The 18,606-nt window shown below is 42.3% G+C and overlaps 1 protein-coding gene across 1 annotated transcript in view; it reads right to left on the bottom strand.

Moving 5' to 3' along the window:
- Positions 1 to 18,606, bottom strand: part of col4a5 (collagen, type IV, alpha 5 (Alport syndrome)) — a 71,055-nt gene that overhangs the window by 25,308 nt on the left and 27,141 nt on the right. Inside the window, exons 2-18 of the mRNA XM_080792689.1 lie at positions 18,229 to 18,285; positions 16,222 to 16,311; positions 8,618 to 8,662; positions 8,150 to 8,194; positions 7,096 to 7,158; positions 6,690 to 6,743; positions 6,373 to 6,399; positions 5,637 to 5,717; positions 5,115 to 5,177; positions 4,864 to 4,899; positions 4,404 to 4,445; positions 4,158 to 4,250; positions 2,027 to 2,080; positions 1,488 to 1,544; positions 1,222 to 1,266; positions 996 to 1,049; positions 80 to 132 (exon numbers count right to left, since the gene is read on the bottom strand). Of these exons, the coding sequence (XP_080648815.1) occupies positions 80 to 132; positions 996 to 1,049; positions 1,222 to 1,266; positions 1,488 to 1,544; positions 2,027 to 2,080; positions 4,158 to 4,250; positions 4,404 to 4,445; positions 4,864 to 4,899; positions 5,115 to 5,177; positions 5,637 to 5,717; positions 6,373 to 6,399; positions 6,690 to 6,743; positions 7,096 to 7,158; positions 8,150 to 8,194; positions 8,618 to 8,662; positions 16,222 to 16,311; positions 18,229 to 18,285 (959 nt within the window). The remainder of the gene's footprint in view (positions 1 to 79; positions 133 to 995; positions 1,050 to 1,221; positions 1,267 to 1,487; positions 1,545 to 2,026; positions 2,081 to 4,157; positions 4,251 to 4,403; positions 4,446 to 4,863; positions 4,900 to 5,114; positions 5,178 to 5,636; positions 5,718 to 6,372; positions 6,400 to 6,689; positions 6,744 to 7,095; positions 7,159 to 8,149; positions 8,195 to 8,617; positions 8,663 to 16,221; positions 16,312 to 18,228; positions 18,286 to 18,606) is intronic.

The following is an 18,606-nucleotide window of genomic DNA, read 5'->3' as shown; positions in this document are numbered from 1 at the left end:
GAACTGAACTGTATTTTAAACTCCAGGTAAATTAAATTTAAACAAATTAATTTTAAAAAAGGTGTGAAATACAAAAAACGGAATACCCACCAGGCCTGGGGGTCCAGGGTATCCACTATTACCCTTATCTCCCTGAGAGAGGGGGAGAGAGAGAGAGAGAGAGGAGAGAGGTTAATTCACTCGCAGCCAATACCACCATCCGGTGGCTGAATTGTGTACTCCAGTCCAGGACCACCACTAGTTAATTTTCTATGCAGGACCCTATTATTCTGAAAGCTGTCAAGAAGGGAATAATCAGGTCCTGCGAATGTTATTTTACCCCCAAAAAAAATGAAGAATCCTAGATATTCCCTAGATATAAAACTGCGTTCCAATAGACAGCATAAGCCAGCGGAATTTTCATGAGCTTTCTATTCATTAATACTTGTCTCGATCATATTTACCGTAAAGCAGGGCTCCCGGTCTCTAGTGCTCAATGTGTTTTTGTTTTTGCCCGCAGCAAGATGGTGGCACGCTGATCTTTATAGCCGTTTATCTCGGAATCATGGCTCAGATTGAGCTGGATTGAACAACACGCCGATGTTAGCGGCTCAATATGAAATCTGCGTTACCGCGCGTTTAAAATATTAATGCTTCTAAAGACTCTTAAATAGACCTTCATCACATTAGCTTTAGCGCATGGTCACTATAGGTACTTTTGGGCGACCGGAAACAAAAGGCGATCTCGACGCTGAGGGCGTTTGGACCAGAAGGTGTCAAAAGGCGATCTCGGTGGTAAAAGCGTTAAAGCGAGCAGTTGCACCTGCACAGTTAATTATAATAATAATATGACTTTTTATTTGTAACACACTTGACATTTGAAACAAATCTCAAAGTGCTACATGGCATACAAAGACAAAGGTTGGTTTAAGGACGCTGGAAATAGTATTAAATGTTCTCAAACGGATTCAAATGTTTGTTTTTACAGGTAAGAAAATAACGGGGGGGAAACTTACCCTCTCACCATCCCTTCCTGGTAAACCTGGACTTCCTCCGTCTCCTTTGCTACCCTGAAAGAAAGAAAGAAAGAAAGAAAGAAAGAAAGAAAGAAAGAAAGAAGGAAAGAAGGAAAGAAAGAAGAGAGATTGTTTGTTACTTCCTTCCCATATGCAGTGAGCAAATGACAATAAATCACTGTGATAAGATATCAAAATGCTGGAGGTACTCAACAGCAGAACTCACAGGGTAGCCAGAAGGACCAGGGTCTCCATCCTTGCCATTTTTTCCCTGTAAGAAAAGACATGACATCAGTGTGACTCGGTTCCGACCGAGGTATTCCAACACATTTGAACATAATCATGGCCTTTCAATCCCTTATACCTTTGTGAGAGACTGAATTTGTTACACATTTGACACCTGACTGTCTATGTGCACGGTACGTTACGTTGTGAAGTGTCCGTTTTGTGTGTACTGTAGTATATGGTTAATATATTACACTGTCGACTCACTCGTTTTCCCGCCTCTCCAGGCTCTCCTTTATCTCCCTTGTTTCCTCCGGAGGGGCCCTGTTATATTAACACACAGAACCATTATTTTAATTATTAACACACGTTATTGAATCAGAAGCAGCTTCATTGTCACTCACATCACAGATTTACTGGTGTGAAGAAATAATAAAAGAGCCACGTACACGCCACAATATAGGCAGTGGTGAAAGTACTTGCATGTTTTTCTTAGGTAAAAGTATCAATACTGCAATGTAGACGTACTCTGTTATGAGTAGAAGCTTAAACCCATTTTGGGCGGGAACCCCTTTTGCTTTAGCTATTGAAAAATAGCAGATCTACAAGCTCATAGCGCGCCACCGAGTGGCGCGCTACGAGCTTGTAGATCTGCTATTTTTTTTAAATCGAAGAACCACTGACATAGAAACAGCTTTTTCTGAAAACTGTCAGGAGACAGTTTTTAGAATCTGATCTCAGGTCAGAATGGGGTTTAAAACAAAGGATAAATCAACACATGTAAGCAAGACACCAGAGGTACTTACAGGAGGTCCTGGCTGACCATGGTCACCAGGGTTGCCACGGTCTCCTGCGTCACCCTACAACATTAAGAAATCTTTTATAACATATACAAGTTTCACTTCAAAACAGAACACTGGCATTTTATTCCAGCAAAGCGAAAGAGTTAGCTATTTAAATGGCCAGTCTCTCATCAGAGCACTCAAGATGCCGGGAGTGAAGGGACTGCATGCACAACAGAAGACCCGTCCAAAGTGATTATTAGAACTAAAACGATGTTCATTTCAGAATATTGACACTGTTAGCAATAGTGGTTCCACAAGGAAACAACCCCAAGTCTTGACATGCTATTCTGCTTCCATCTAGTGTCTAATGACTTTGACTTTTTAAAATCCAGGGTCCACGGGTCCGCCTGCAGTCCTTCCTCTTACCACTAGGGCCCAGTGTAGGATAAGCCAAAGCCACCCCCTATTTATTGGTTGTGTATTTAATTATAATTCATATTCTACTCAAGTTCATAATGCAGTTAATGGTATTACAAGTCAAATAGTTAAAAAGACAAAAGTTCATGCATAAGTGTATTTCATTTTGTCATTGTTCTATGTAATGTTAGTCTCAAATACAAATAGTCACTGTGTTTCTGCCCTGCCAAGAACAAAACAGAGCGATAGCTCCTCTAAGCCACAAGGGGGCAATATACCCCAGTGAGTCAGCATGTTTCTGCCAGTCAGGCAATGAGGAAATATACATCCTGTATTATGATGATTGTGATGAGCTGGACAACATGTGTCTCACTCATTTTTGTGTGTGTTTAACTGTCTTGTTGCAGGTGAGATATAAGAGTGGGTTAATTTAGACATACTGTATAAAGTAGCTGAACAGGGGATATGTTGATAGTGGAAAAGGTAGCCGTGTGTCTCCACAATGTTTTAGAGTACTGTCTGTAGTCAGGTTTTGCTTAGCAGCTTAGCTAATGCTAACTCTGTGATAGTGACTGCAGGAGGCCCCAAGCTACTACTGGCTGTCTGATGTTATTGTTGTCACTGTGATAGTAATATGCTATTGTGGAAACAGAACTATTTGGTGTCATGTATTTTTGTCATTTTGTTTAAACTGAATGTGATGTTATTATGTATTATTTTGTTATGTCCAGTGAGTCAGCATGTTTCTGCCAGTCAGGCAATGAGGAAACCAGTACATCCTGTATATGATGATTGTGATGAGCTGGACAACATGTGTCTCACTCATTTTTGTTTGTGTTTAACTGTCTTGTTGCAGTTCCTTGATATCCAGTAAAACGGTCATGAAATCAAACCACACTGATATGGACTCATTCATTGAAGTGTGTAACACCAGCGCTTCAACATTGGAATGCCTAGCTGGCCCCTTGGACAAAAGTTGACACTGCTTGTTCACCTACTTCCTGTTTGTAAGCCTACTTCCTGTTTACAGCCACTCTAAATCAGTCAGTGTGCCTTCTGCCATTGAGATTCTATAGCAATTCAGAATGTCTTGAGACTCGACACGGAGTTGCTTAACCTTTTGAGATGGCTGCATAACATTTTCAGTCTTCTTTTTATTCTGTAGATTGTTTATTCTCTCTGGTCAGATTTGGGGGGTTTAGGAGTTTAACTCTTTTTTTTGCGAAGTACGAATATATTCATACCCTCCCAGCTATGGACGTTATCAGTCAGGTAACCCCCCTCCATATATGAAGTTTAACATTGGTCTGGTTGCTATGCAAGGCCTCCAGCTATGGGATCTTTACAACTCCTCTCCATTTACCTCGGTTACAAGCAGGATTTCAAAGCTCGCTGATATTACGAGTACTGTCCTTAGTGAACGTCATCCATCCAAATTTTGGATGTCATTTGTGACTGTCTCGCATCGCTCCCGACAAAAAACGTTTCTGGCGAAAGGTAAACAGTGTGTGCTAATGCTAGCCAATCCTTAGTCACTCTAAGGATTGGCTAGCATTAGCATTAGCGAGCACAGGGCTACAGCAGGGATGACAATTATCCTCTTAAAGTGAACGCAGGTGCTGGCGCAGGTTAACTACACTAATGCTGCCACCTGGCGGCACAGAAATCATTCAGAACTCATCAGCTACGTGGTTGATGCGCTCACACATCTATAGATCTATGGCATCAGATTCACCTTGTCTCCTCTCTGGATCTCTGATTCTGACGGTCTCTTGTGTTCCCCAACTTGTCCTGGTGGACCGGGTGGCCCTTCAAGACCCGTCTCTCCCTACAGACAGACAGACAGACAAAGAAAGGGCAGTGGAAGGATAGAGACAGCAAAGAGAGGGGACACAGAGACATTGACAATGAGTCAAAGAAATTGAATGACATGGAGAATCTAAACAAGTTTTCTGATGCTGTGGACATGAATGAGTTTTACCTTCACTCCTTTGGGTCCTTGGAAGTTCAGGCCCATGTTTCCCTGATGGAGGAAGAAGAAGACAGGCCCTGAGTCAGTCAGTTTAAGGCCAGGTGAGATGAATAACCATGTGAATATAGGATGAAGACAGTCACTTAACCACTGAGAACCTGGCATCCCTATTTCATAATTAAAAGTTAAAGATCTACATACAAGCATTGTGACACGATGTGAGCTTGTAAATACACTATTTTTGCGATTTGCTGTGCAACAAAGTACTTTACTGACATTTAATCCGAATCCTATCAATCTATTGTGAGGAAGACATGTGAACCCTCCGGCAGTCTTGTCTGTGATAACGACAGATTTGCTCATCCAACTGCCCCATCGAACACCTCAATGCTGAGCATTGTGGGCCTATACTGTCTCAATACCGTATGTTTAAACCCAAAGTACTGCTGCCATCAGCGTTTAAACTTACCTTAGGTCCTGAAGTACCTGGGGGACCTGGCCGACCCTAAAACAGCACCACAAACAACTTTGTTAGATGCAACCAACTAAAAGAAAATACAATATTTGCTTCTGAGATGTAGTGGAGTAGAAGTAAAGTATCGACAATTATTGAACATGCTCCAGTAAAGTAAAAATTGTACTTGCGTACAGTAGTTGAGTACATGTACTTAGTTACTTAATTGATTTAATGTGTTCCTTGGTCCTTCAGGGGTTCCTTACCTCAAAACCTCTGGGTCCAGGAGGACCGAGGGGTCCTTGCAATCCAGCTGGCCCATTTTGTCCCTGTAGTGATAAAGTGTTATTATAAACATCTCACTATGAGATATGTACAGTACAGTACAGTACAGTGTCTTATTATACATGTATTCTCTCCACCTGAAACACATACAGTAGATATTATTATTATTATTTGTATTATTAATTTTAAAAGCGCATTATTCTCTGTGTATCGGACATACAGGTACATTATTGTTATAATGTATTATTCACTCTATGGGATGAACAGGCATATTATTATTATCATGTATTATAATCATCATGATATCTATGGGATTTACAGGTATATTTTAATATAATTAGATTCCTAATGTCTGTCTATGGGACATACAGCTACAATATGTTACTTTATTATTATAAACATCTGTGTCTATGGGATGTGTCTGTGTCTATGGGATGTACAGGTATATTATTCTATATTTATTATAATTAATTATCATATTGCCTTGTGTCTATGATACGTACAGGTATTCCTGGAAGGCCTGGCAGCCCTGGTCCTCCTTTCTCTCCAAATCGGTTGGAAGTGATCACGTCTCCTGGATCTCCCTGTGGAAGAGACATGACTGACCATCACAATACTGAAGCTCCCACTGGTAGGTGTTTTACCCCATTCTGACCTGAGATCAGATTCTAAAAATGTCTTCTACATCCTGACAGTTTTCTGAAAAAGCAATGTTTCTGTGTCAGTCGTTCTTCGATTTGTTTTGTGTGTGTGTGTGTGTGTGTGTGTGTGTGTGTGTGTGTGTTATTTGATTTTTTTGGGAAATAAAACAGTAAAAGTACTGTACGTTAAAATTGTACTTGTGTACAGTAGCTCTGTAGCTGAGTACTTAGTACTTAGTTTCTTTACACCACAGCAGTGGCAACCAAAATACAAGTTAACTTTAATTGATTTAATTTGTTCAGACTGCCTATAAACAATGCCACTTCATAGGCCACAAATCACATTTTGGTCAGAATTTGAGCGGACAGTCTGAACAGGGCCTTAATAAAGCGGTCCTGAGTTGCAACTATACTTGGACCACTTTTTCCTGTCTACACCAAAAATATCTACAAACTGCCGATCTACAAACTCTGTGAGCTGCTATTTACAGTATAGCTAACGTCCCCCCCAGGATATGGATGCTGGGGTTCAAAAGTTCAACGATCTATCGCTGTACTACTGACTGGACTGTTGACCAAAGATGCACGCAGCACTCACCTTTTGCCCTGGCAAACCAGGCACGCCCTAAACGGAGAAAGGAAAACAATCATGGTCATGGCAGTGGTCAAATCACCATGGAGAATGTTAAAGTAAAAAAATAAATGCTAAAGGTGGAAATGATAGGTAACTGAAGTTTAGCATAAACTGTCGCAAAACACCTGTTGTGTGTAGAGAATAGACATAAATTGTCACATATGGAGTTAAGAAATACAGATCAGATTAGGAAGACGTCTTTTTTATGATGTGAATTGGATTAGTGCCGTAGTGTAGTTTAGACTGGACAGTTGTCTTCCGTGGTGTGACTGTGAACTTACCGTCCGCCCATCCAGTCCAGGAATACCTCCACTTCCTGGATAACCTCTCTCACCCTGATAACACACACACACGCACACGCACACGCACACGCACACACACACACACACAATCGTTCAAGATCATTCAGAGTAATACGAATTAGCCTTTTATGAAGGCAAATAACCAAACAATCGACGTATTTAGTGTTAACAGACCTTCATCAGTACAATAGATATTAAACTCTGTACTGTTATGTGGGCATAACGTGGCCTATTTATTTGTGTTGATTGTATGCTTGTTTTATGATCTTGTACAGCACTTTGGTTGACCTTCTGGTCTTTGTAAATGTGCTCTAGAAATAAAGTTTGATTTGATTTGATTATGGTTGCATGTTGTTGCATTGTGTCAATGTCTCATTTCTGGTACCTTTGTCCCGTTGCAGCCCGCCGTACCCCTTGGGCCTGGAGGTCCATCTTGTCCTGGCAGACCCTGGGAAATAATGACAAGTAAACAGCAAACGATGTCACTCCCGAGATGCACAGGTAGGATTTGGAAGCAGGGTTATGTTACTGATTGTCTCCCGTGGCCAGACTGTCCGCTCACTCAGTCTGGGACACAGAAGCTCTTTTGATGATTAAGGGAGAAAGCGGATGTGAAGCCTCCTGCTTCGTCTTTACAGTGGCACACATATCTAATATAAATTTAAATCATCTTGCTTCGCACATGAACGGGAATGACAGCTTCCGTTAATCGGATCTCGGTGTAGATCCAGACTATATAGTATTCAGGAGATTGTGGAATAGTTGTCTGGCTACACAAGACTACATTTCTGATGACTGATTGCTGATGAATTGAGTACAATGGACCACAATGGAAACAAGCCTCCTGGGGGGCTTTTTTGTGTTATCCTTTTAGCATAACCTTTGACTGTATACTGTTAACAAACCTGATAATAAAGTATTGAATCAATCAATTATAGTTCAATCAATTACGAAAACTAACCATTGAAATTAATTGGAAAAACATTTTAGTTAACTGAAATAAAAAATAAAAGGGGTATTGTGTGTTTACAAAACAAAGTAATGCTAACTAAAATCATAGAGGAAATGTCCTTAGTTTTAGTCTTTTGTCAAAAGGTTGTAGATCAGCTATTTTTCTGGCCTTAATGAATCTTGCCCCTTGCCCATAATATTAAAATATAATAATATAAAAAAAACCTAACACTAAAACTAAACGTGCAAACCCGCTTTCAAAACAAATATAATATAATATAAAATATATGAATTAATGAAAAATGATAAAATAATATAATGACTTTGGTAGAAAGCAGTTCAACTCAATGATGTTTAAGTAATTCATTGGATTCATGAAAAGGCTGAAAAGAGGATCCATATTAATAATGTATCCGTAACTGAAGTGACATACTGTATAAGCAAATATTTCAAGAGTTGAAGACAAGGGAAAAGGTTCAGCAACTCACGGGAATTCCTGGCATTCCTGGGAATCCTGGCAATCCAGGAGGTCCCTATTCATGGGAAGAAAATAATAATACATTAGATATCATGATTATTTGACTGTAGCCTGTAGAACAACACACTGTCCCAATTGTGTTTTATTTGATTTCCTGTTGAGAAGAAAAGAGGGCATCTGCTGGTCAAAAGAGGTATTACAACCTACCTGACTTTGGACATTTAACACAGGCGAAGCAGTCACAACCATGAAGGAATGAGGCCATCTGCTTGTCAAGTGAGGTATTACAGCCTGACTTTGGAAGGCTTTGGGATTTTCAGTCGCAACCAACCAATTGAAGCCATGTGATCAGTGAGTGGTACTAGTGATGTGGTCCTGAGCAGTATTGGTTTCGTTCAGCACTGTAGCGTGAACATGTCTATCCGATCAAATGTGTGTCTGTGACTAACGCGTGGAAAGGTGTGTGGGATCTACTTACTCTTATTCCCTTTGGACCAGATGGACCGCCTGGACCGTCACTGCCCTGAGAGACAGAGACAAAGTCAGAGACAGACAGTCAGACATTCAAGATAAATCATTTTATTTCCCCCCAAATTCCCACAATGAAAACAATGGCTCTTATGATTATACTTCCGTGCAGCTGCAATGTTGGTGAGTTTAACGTCTCATATCAGTTTTAACCGACCATGTAAATCCTTTAACCTCATATCAGTTTTAACCGGCCACATACAGTGGGGTTCCATTCGTTTATGCCAGCCCAGTACCCATAGTTACCTCTAGGTATTTAAAAGTACCTGGGTACCTATGGAAGTCACACCTCTTATGGGTGTGGTTTAGTCGTAAGGGGAGTTTTCTTTTCACCTACTGTGTAATATAATAAACAGACAGTAGGTGGCAGTAGGGCAGTAGGACAGAGGCCAGTGCAGTATTCAGCTTGCAAATTTAATGAAAATTTGAAGGGATGTGCCAGGGACCCCCCATTTGAGAGGATATGCCAGGGACCCCATAAGAGAAGGTTTTTACAGCTATAGCAGTGACTCTCAACCCGTTTAATGTCAAGGACCCCCAGTTTGACATGCATTAGTCTATCTATGGAGTATGGAGGGGGGGTCCCTGGCGTGTCTCTTCGGGTGGGGGTCCCTGTCGTGTCTCTTCGGGTGGGGGGTACACCCCCCCACCCAACTATACAGCTTGCAAATGTAATGAAAATTTGAAGGGATGTGCCAGGGACCCCCGTTTGGGGGGATGTGCCGGGGACCCCCATTTGGGGGGATGTGCCAGGGACCCCCATTTGAGAGGATATGCCAGGGACCCCCATAAGAGAAGGTTTTTACAGCTATAGCCATTAGTCTATGGAGGGGGGGTCCCTGGCGTGTCTCTTCGGGTGGGGGTCCCTGTCGTGTCTCTTCGGGTGGGGGGTCCTTGGCGTGTCTCTTCGGGTGGGGGTCCCTGTCGTGTCTCTTCGGGTGGGGGTCCCTGTCGTGTCTCTTCGGGTGGGGGGTCCTTGGCGTGTCTCTTCGGGTGGGGGTCCCTGTCGTGTCTCTTCGGGTGGGGGTCCCTGTCGTGTCTCTTCGGGTGGGGGGTCCTTGGCGTGTCTCTTCGGGTGGGGGTCCTTGGTGTGTCTCTTCGGGTGGGGGTCCCTGTCGTGTCTCTTCGGGTGGGGGTCCCTGGCGTGTCTCTTCGGGTGGGGGATCCCTGCGTGTCTCTTCGGGTGGGGGTCCCTGGCGTGTCTCTTCGGGTGGGGGGTCCCTGGCGTGTCTCTTCGGGTGGGGGTCCCTGTCGTGTCTCTTCGGGTGGGGGGTCCTTGGCGTGTCTCTTCGGGTGGGGGTCCCTGTCGTGTCTCTTCGGGTGGGGGTCCCTGTCGTGTCTCTTCGGGTGGGGGGTCCTTGGCGTGTCTCTTCGGGTGGGGGTCCCTGTCGTGTCTCTTCGGGTGGGGGTCCCTGTCGTGTCTCTTCGGGTGGGGGGTCCTTGGCGTGTCTCTTCGGGTGGGGGTCCTTGGTGTGTCTCTTCGGGTGGGGGTCCCTGTCGTGTCTCTTCGGGTGGGGGTCCCTGGCGTGTCTCTTCGGGTGGGGGATCCCTGCGTGTCTCTTCGGGTGGGGGTCCCTGGCGTGTCTCTTCGGGTGGGGGGTCCCTGGCGTGTCTCTTCGGGTGGGGGTCCCTGCGTGTCTCTTCGGGTGGGGGTCCCTGGCATATCTCTTTAATCTGAATATTGTGTTGATGATTATTGATGAAATGTTTGCAATGAAACACTTTTTGTACTTTTGGTAAACACGCTTCTGCCCACTTTTTTTATATAATTATATATTTAGTTACATCATACCCCCTGTTCTGAGGACCCCCTGTTCTGTGGACTGGGGGTTAACTGTACATTAACTGTACATTAACTGTACATTAACTAAAGTTTGCAAATAAATGTAGTGGCGTACAAATACAATATTTGCCTCTGAGATGTAGTGGAGTAGAAGTAAATAAAATACACATTAACAACTATACACAATTTGGCCATTTTTAAATAGCGTGTGAGCTTGTGGATCTGCTATTTTCAAAATATTTTTATATATTTGAAAACTTGAAATGAGACAGAAAATCTAAATTAAATTAAATTCAAAGGAGCTTTATCAGCATGAGAAAATGTACGTTTACATTGCACTCAAACTCTATTTCCTGCCTTAATCTCCTTCCTTTTTTTTTACTTGTAAAACTAATGTAACAGCTTCTGATTCTGAGAGACAGAGGAAGTTTTTTTATCCTTTATTGTCAACAGCAGATCTACATTTCCACAACACACATTATGTGTGTGTGTGTTACTGCTTTGGGGTCTCACAGTCACTCTCTCAACCCCCCCCCCCCCCTATATGCCCGGTCTGTGAGGTGTGAAAACATTTCCCCACCCCCACCATGCAGGCACCTCTTAGTGTTACTTTTAGTAGCAAATTCACAACAATCCATTGAACTTTAGGCCTGCCTAGGCAATTAAACTATCTAGTCTTAGACAACAAAAATTTTACACTGGCTTAAAATAAACTAAAACATAATTTCTCAGCCTCTTCAACAAAGTTGAAAACTAACCTTCTTTGTTCTGTACTTATACATACAATTGTATAGTACAAAACACAGATTTTAAAACTTTAGTTACTATTGCAAACCAGCACTATAGGCTATGTTGTAGCCAATTTGATGATTTTATTTGTGGTTCATTTCTTGTGAAGTTGCTATGACAACCTGGGCAGAGGCGGGCTCAGTCAATCACAGGCACAGCCTACTTGTATGCGTCACAGGTGCACGGCAGGAGGGATTTTGGGAAACGTCACAGGGAAGCCACACCGTTTTTCAACCGTGCGTGTTTTGTTTGTTTTCAGTTGTTTTGAGTTATCCTTTGTTTATTTTGCATCACGAGGTATTGTTTAAGTTAAAGTTTAAATACCCGGTTTATGTCATGCCTTATCCACCCCTGCAAGCAAAATAAAACATTTTTAAATGCACTCAACGAGACGACCTGAGTTACTGTCATCATCACCACGTGTTGGAAAGAGCTTCACACCATATCCCTCACTGGCTACTTTGCATGATCTACAAGCTCATAATGTGGCAAATGACGACATATTGTGAGCTTGTAGATCCGCTATTTTCAAATAGTCTACTATACTGAGGAAGTGGTTAATGCATTTTTTTGGCGTACAAGTACAGTATTTGCCTCTGAGATGTAGTGGAGTAGAAGTAGAAGTATTGGAATTCATGAATACTAAAGTAAAGTACAAATGCCTCAAAATTGTACAGTACTTAAGTAAATGCACTTACTTTCCACCACTGTGGAATGGTGAGTGACTTTCTTAATATCATTTAAATATAAAAACTTAAATTAATAGGTTTACCATGCATGCCAAAATAGGATTTTTTCAATGGTTTTGTGATGTCATCAGGAGTAAGTCAGTAACAGTTTATATTTACCCCTGATTGTCACTAGGCTCTTTGAATATGCTTTCTCAAAGCCTGTATCTGTTTAAGAGTAATAAAACAAGTATAAGGTTTAATCCTATTTAGGCCTATCAGTTTTTTTCCTTCCTGAAAACCCTAAAAAAAATTACTCTCTCTCTCTCTCTCTCTCTCTCTCTCTCTCAGTAGCCTCTGTAGTAGGCTGACTACTGTATACAATTAACATAACCTGTTTGGCTAGACATTGTGGGGACTCTGGGGAGAGATAGTCAAATACTACTAAAAACTGTACAGAGCCTGCTTTTAATTAATTCAGATGGCATATGAAAAAAACAGGTCCTCAGAACAGATTGTTCAAAGACTGAGCTTAAATCTGAATTTGCTACACCAAATCATAAGAAAACAAAAAGAAAGCTATCTCACACACTGGAACAGATCTACTCAAAACCAGAGCAAAATGGAATGCTATTTAGCTCTAAACAGGGAATACACATTAGTAGAATACTTGAGCACAGTAACTGACCCAAAACTAAGGAAAACTTTAACTCGATATAGACTCAGTGAACACACAGGAAAAAAAACACAGGAGAGCACAGTTTGAAGTGAATAACAGGAACCATTGTTTGGGACACAGCTAAAGGTGTTGAATGCGCCGTGGGGGGTGGGGTAATATGAACTGTAAAATTAAATACAAATTAAAATACTCTCTTGCATCCAAAGAGCCTAAAGTATTGCCGATTTCCAGTGCTTTTGCTTCTACTCCACATCTCAGAGGCAAATATTGTAATTTGGCAGGCAGGCAGACAGACCCTGACTATCTATGCCAGTGTTTCCCAACCTGTGTGTCGCGGAGCTTTGGTGCTCCGCTTGATGTGTCCAAGTGCTCCCCGTAATTTGACTGAAATTAAGTTATAGTGTTACTTTCTGTCAAATCAGGCGGCACACTAACTCTCCCCCTTAAGCAATATTATAGCTACTGGGCTGCAGGCTTATTATTGTTGCGTCATTGTTGTCACACGTCTAACCATTAGACGTGCGATAACTACAACACGGAACAATAGACTCTAACGACCCTCGGCCATTGAAATGTTAATGCTTAGATGCATCCAGAAGACGCTACATTTCGCTCCCTCCAGAAAGACTGGAGCGCGCAGAGCACATATGCACGTAGACAGCAGACACATACAGTCCGACCAGGAGGTAAAGTAGGCTAAACGTGACGTTGTTGTGATTAAACATAATGTGCCACGAAAAATAGCTGTCCATAGATGTCCAAACATGATCGCCTCGTTCAGCCAACAAAATATATCTCCCTCCCTTCACAGAAGCGCAGTGATGCGTGATTTATTCTTCGTCGTACACGTGTTATGCTTGCATGCTGAAAATGGCTGATCTACAAGCTCACAACGCGTTGCGGACGCAACGCGTTGTGAGCTTGTCGATCAGCTATTTTCAGCACGTGGAAATAAGCAGGCTGTGAGAACTGAGACCCTTCACAATAAAAGCATGCAGCGTTCACAAGTTGGCCCATAATAAAGACAAGGAAAAGGATTAGGTGGCATTTCACATTGCATAATGAGCATTTTGTTTTTAAATGAGGCTCTGTCTCTGTCCTTTTCTTTCTCTTTAAAGTTATTTGATGAGTGCTGTCATGTGTGTTTTTAAAGGTATATTTACTTTTACGTTTTACTATATATTTAATATATATATATATATATATATATTTATACCACTGCGTTCTACAGTAGCCCTGTGCGTGAGCTGCAGGGCATGGCAGGCCACAGACAGACAGGCAGGCAGGCAGGCAGGCTTGTGTAAAAGGAAAAAAGTATTGCAAATTGAAAGGTAACCAAGGAATTTGAACTTTAAATTTGAATTGAATTTAGAGAGAGAGAGAGGGGGGGAGGGGGGGGGAAGAGAGCGAGGGAGATGTGACGGGGACCCCCATTTGGGGAGGTGTGCCGGGGACCCCCATTTGGGGGGGATGTGCCGGGGACCCCCCATTTGGGACCCCCGTTTGGGGAGATATGCCAGGGACCCCCCCATTTGAAGAGATATGCCAGGGACCCCCATTTGAAGAGATATGCCAGGGACCCCCAATCCCCCATTTGAAGAGATATGCCAGGGACCCCCATTTGAAAAGATATGCCAGGGACCCCCATTTGAAGAGATATGCCAGGGACCCCCATTTGAAAAAGATATGCCAGGGACCCCCATTTGAAAAGATATGCCAGGGACCCCCATAAGAGAAGGTTTTTACAGCTATAGCAGTGACTCTCAACCCGTTTAATTTCAAGGACCCCCAGTTTGACATGCATTAGTCTATGGAGTATGGACCCCCATTTAATGGCATTTATATCTCTGGGACCCCCAATATTTATATTGTAACATCAATGATAATTTAACTTTAGAGTGTAGAAATGGAACCAAATGGACCCTAACCGCTTACTCAAATAAATATGACTTGTAACAGTATGTATTTCAATGTATTTCAATATTACAGTATTGATACTTTAGTTTACAGTACAAATTTACTGCATATTGCTAGAAGCTACATATTAAGACTCAGTGCATGCAGCTCTGCTCATCATGGGCCGACGCCACCTGGTGGTTGAATAGCCACTCCACATATTAAAATAAACCTGTGGGTGTGGCTGAGAATCTGGGGGTGTGTCTGTGGGTGTGTCTAACATAAATACCCATAGGTACCCATCAATGTCATTTTGAGATTGAGGCACAGACGAATAGGACTGTACCGTACTGTAAGTCCCCTAACCTCATAGCAGTTTTAACCAGCCACGTATGTCCCCTAACCTCATATCAGTCTTAAACAGCCACGTAAGTCCCCTAACCTCATATCAGTCTTAACCGGCCACGTAAGTCAGTTTAAATTCTGTGTTTCCTAATCACAGCCAGTAGGCTCCCACATGCAGTAGGTCGATAAGATCGTCTAGACGAGTAACCTACTGGTGATTATCAGTTGATAACATTCAAAGTGGGTGGTTTGGGTGTATATGGGCTGTCAAGGCCAGAAAGTACTAGTGGTAGGCGTTCCTGTGTAACTTCCGGGTACACGGCTACTGGCTGCAATCAGTGTGACATGGTCTGATAAGGCAGTGGTTCCCAACCCTTTACAAAATAGTAATACTCATTGTAGGAGTAGAGGCATTACATATTGTTTGAGTCAGTTCCACAGATAAATATTGTGAAAATAGAAGATCTACGCAAGGCGTTGTGAGCTTGTACTTGTACATATTAGACCAATGTTTGACCAGTTTTTATAGTATAGTTTGATTACTTTTGATGCAATCAGGGTCTCTGATGACCCCCCCCCAAAAGAATCATGTGTGGGGTCCCGACCCATAGGTTGAGAACCACTGAATTCTCCCAGATTGTCCCTGTCACTGCCGAGCCCTATTGTTGGGGATGTTGACAGCCCACGCGTCTCCTCTGGTACAAGTCGTGCATATGGAGGAACGTGCTATCCTTCCCAGCTCTGTTCCCTGCTGAACAGCCTGGCCTGGCCAAACTGTAGGAGCCACTAGTACAGAAAGACAGAGAACATCCTCCCTTACCAGCTTCCCATACTCGCAAACATGGCCAATGGGGTTCTATGCACATACGCCATTTTGGAAAGAACTTGGGCCCCTTCCCTACTTCCTTCACAGCTGATACTAATGAAGGCTCTGTTCCATTCTGGTCAAACAGAGTCAGGGTGCTGCTATTGTGCATGTTGGCTCTCTCTCTGGAAACGCTCTGCTACACCAGTGGGTCTCAAAGTGTCCTTGAGTAAGTTCTAAATGGCCCCGTACGGGTGTATAACTCTGAGAGTGTACAAATCGTTCCATTTGTACACTCTCAGAGTCATGGGGGTCCTTTAAATGAAAAAGTTTGAGAACCACTGCACACTAAATGGAACAGAGCCTTAATTAGTGTCCTCAGTAATGCCAGAGTAGGGAAGCGGCCCAGACGTAGGAAGAGTTATTCTGTGTGCATATAGCCCATTGTGTTCATTGAGGTGCCCGGGCCAAGCCAGCCGGATGCCATAACGTGCTGTTTTAAGTCAACTCGGATATGGTTGCATGGAGGAGCTCTTTTTTTCTGCAAGCAAGGCCCATAAGGCCTATAAAAGGTGTATCCCTGACTTACCTTCTCCCCGCGGCCTCCGAGAGGACCCTCAGGTCCAGGGAACCCTGGCACGCCAAGCTGTCCTACGAGACCTGGGAAGCCCCTGTCACCCTGAATGAGAAAACAAATACCACATACATGTCAGTCTTTGTTTTTTTCTCTCGAATCCAGCCTGATTCGCTACATTCATCTTTTTGTCACTGGTCCTCTTTGACTCGTATTTCCATTACGTAGGCATAAAGTCAGGAAGTGGCTTGAGTTTTACATATAGGATAACACTGGTTATTTAATTATCATTATGAAAAGCAGATATATTTGTACGAAGGTCCCTTAAAGGTCCCCAGCTTGTTAGTGCTAACCGTTTTATGGTTGGCACTAACAAAGCTGTTATATGTACCGGAGGCAGAACTTTTAACTTTAACATAAACGTTTCATGCACAAGCATCACTAGATTCAGTTTACAGTCTTAGGAGGTCAAACCTCGATTTGAAGACCACAGACGACGGGACAGAGTCCAGAGATGATGCTGAGAGCGCTTTGCTGGGCAAACTATGAAATACTTAAGCAATATTACACGAGAGTGTGTGGTTTAACGTGATTATTGCGACGACAGTGATGCGGTCAGGAACGAGACGTAGTCGAGTTCCGCAAGCATCACTGAAACGACCTGTGGTATAATTCCCTATCTATGGAAGTCAATTTGAATTAGTGAATTTATTTTCAACTAGTAGTTGCACGTTCTGCAATGAGTTGTGAGCTTGTAGATCCGTAATTTTTTTATTATATACATTTTATTATTAATATAAATATATAAAAGTATAAGATAGGACTTCATCCTTTGTTTACATCCGCGTTGGATTTTCTGTTTTCTGTGGATGAAAAAAAAAGCTAGTTAATGTGTTAAAATAAGTGATAGCTCTGATCTATATTTTGATAGTAGGCTCTTTAGTTAAGCCATTCTGGAGGGGAACGCCTTTTGGTGTTTTAAGCATTATGTTATAATATATATGTTATGTTATATATATATATAGTAAGAGCTCATAGCGCGGCACCGAGTGCTGCACTGCAAGCTTGTAGATCTGCTGTTTTTGAATATATATATTCTTACACAGCACGTTTTAACTCAAATCTTTGCTTCCGGGGGGGGGGGGGGGGGGGGGGGGGGGGGTGTCCCTGGAACAATATATTTTCAGATGATGGTCGGCGGCCAAATACATGTAATTCTAGGGCTCCTTGACATGAAATAGTTTGAGCACACTGCCATAGAAACAGGTTTTTCAGATGATTTAGAAGACATTTGTAGAACCTGGTGTCAGGTCGAAATGGGTTAACAGAACAAGCATCACAGGATAGGCTACAGATTAAACAAGTACAATTGGAAGTGATGACACCCAGAAGTGAGCAGACAACACTATAAAACTGAAGCTGATGAATGGCCACTCTCTCCTGATTGGCTGAAATGGTCAACTTTTATTATTTATACTGTATCTAAACATTTATTTTCTGTTCATTAGAGAGCTGGCGAGACAGCTGAGACAGTTTAGTAACTCCTGTCTATTCTGATCAATAAATAGTTACTGGTCAGTTTTCATTGCTACAAAAGAAGGTATCTTTCCTTCAAGTTGTACTGCTTGATTCCCAAAGGTGTAAATTGCAGACTTGAAAAGTAAAAAAGGAATCCAAGGCACTCCGTCTTTGGTGAAAAAGGTTCAAATAAATAAATAACAGGACCTACGTGTTCAGCAACAAGCTCACCTCTTTAATAAAGCAAAAATACATTTCCATATGAGGTCATCAATTTATTCCAATCAGGAGAAAGAACGGCAGGAAGTAAATTTTATCAGATTCAGTTTTATAATAATTTGTGTGCCTGCAAATGTATCCTAGTGTATGGTCCTGTATGAGTCCCCAACCTGACAATGTATTGTCAGGTTGAGAGACCCATGTTACTGAACACACACACACTATAACAATGATTACTATCAGAACATATTTTACACTTATTTCATGTGCATGCTATCCACCCACCTTGGTTCCTTTTACTCCACTGCAGTCACACTTTGATCCAACGCAGCCATGACAAGCCTGTGAGAGAGAGACAAAGAGAGAGAGAGAGAGAGAGAGATCTGTTATGGATACTGAATATGCACTGTACCTGAACAAATACAATTTATTTAATTAACAGCATTTCCGTATTAAGCTGTTTGAACAGGCATGTGACTTAATGATGCTCGTGTTATTCTGAAGACACTACTACACATGTATGTAAGTGAAACAGCATAATCCCACTACTGGGCTTCAGGTCAATTCTGCTGCTCCGCCACTAGAGGGCACTAATGTACTGCTGTGTTACTGCTAGAGCCTCAGGTCGTTACTGAGTGCACCACACAGTGGACATTCCTTTCA

This window comes from Protomyctophum bolini, assembly GCF_963924005.1.
Source record: "Protomyctophum bolini genome assembly, chromosome: 20".
NCBI classification, from domain to species: domain Eukaryota; kingdom Metazoa; phylum Chordata; class Actinopteri; order Myctophiformes; family Myctophidae; genus Protomyctophum; species Protomyctophum bolini.
This window is presented reverse-complemented; position numbering and strand designations above follow the sequence as displayed.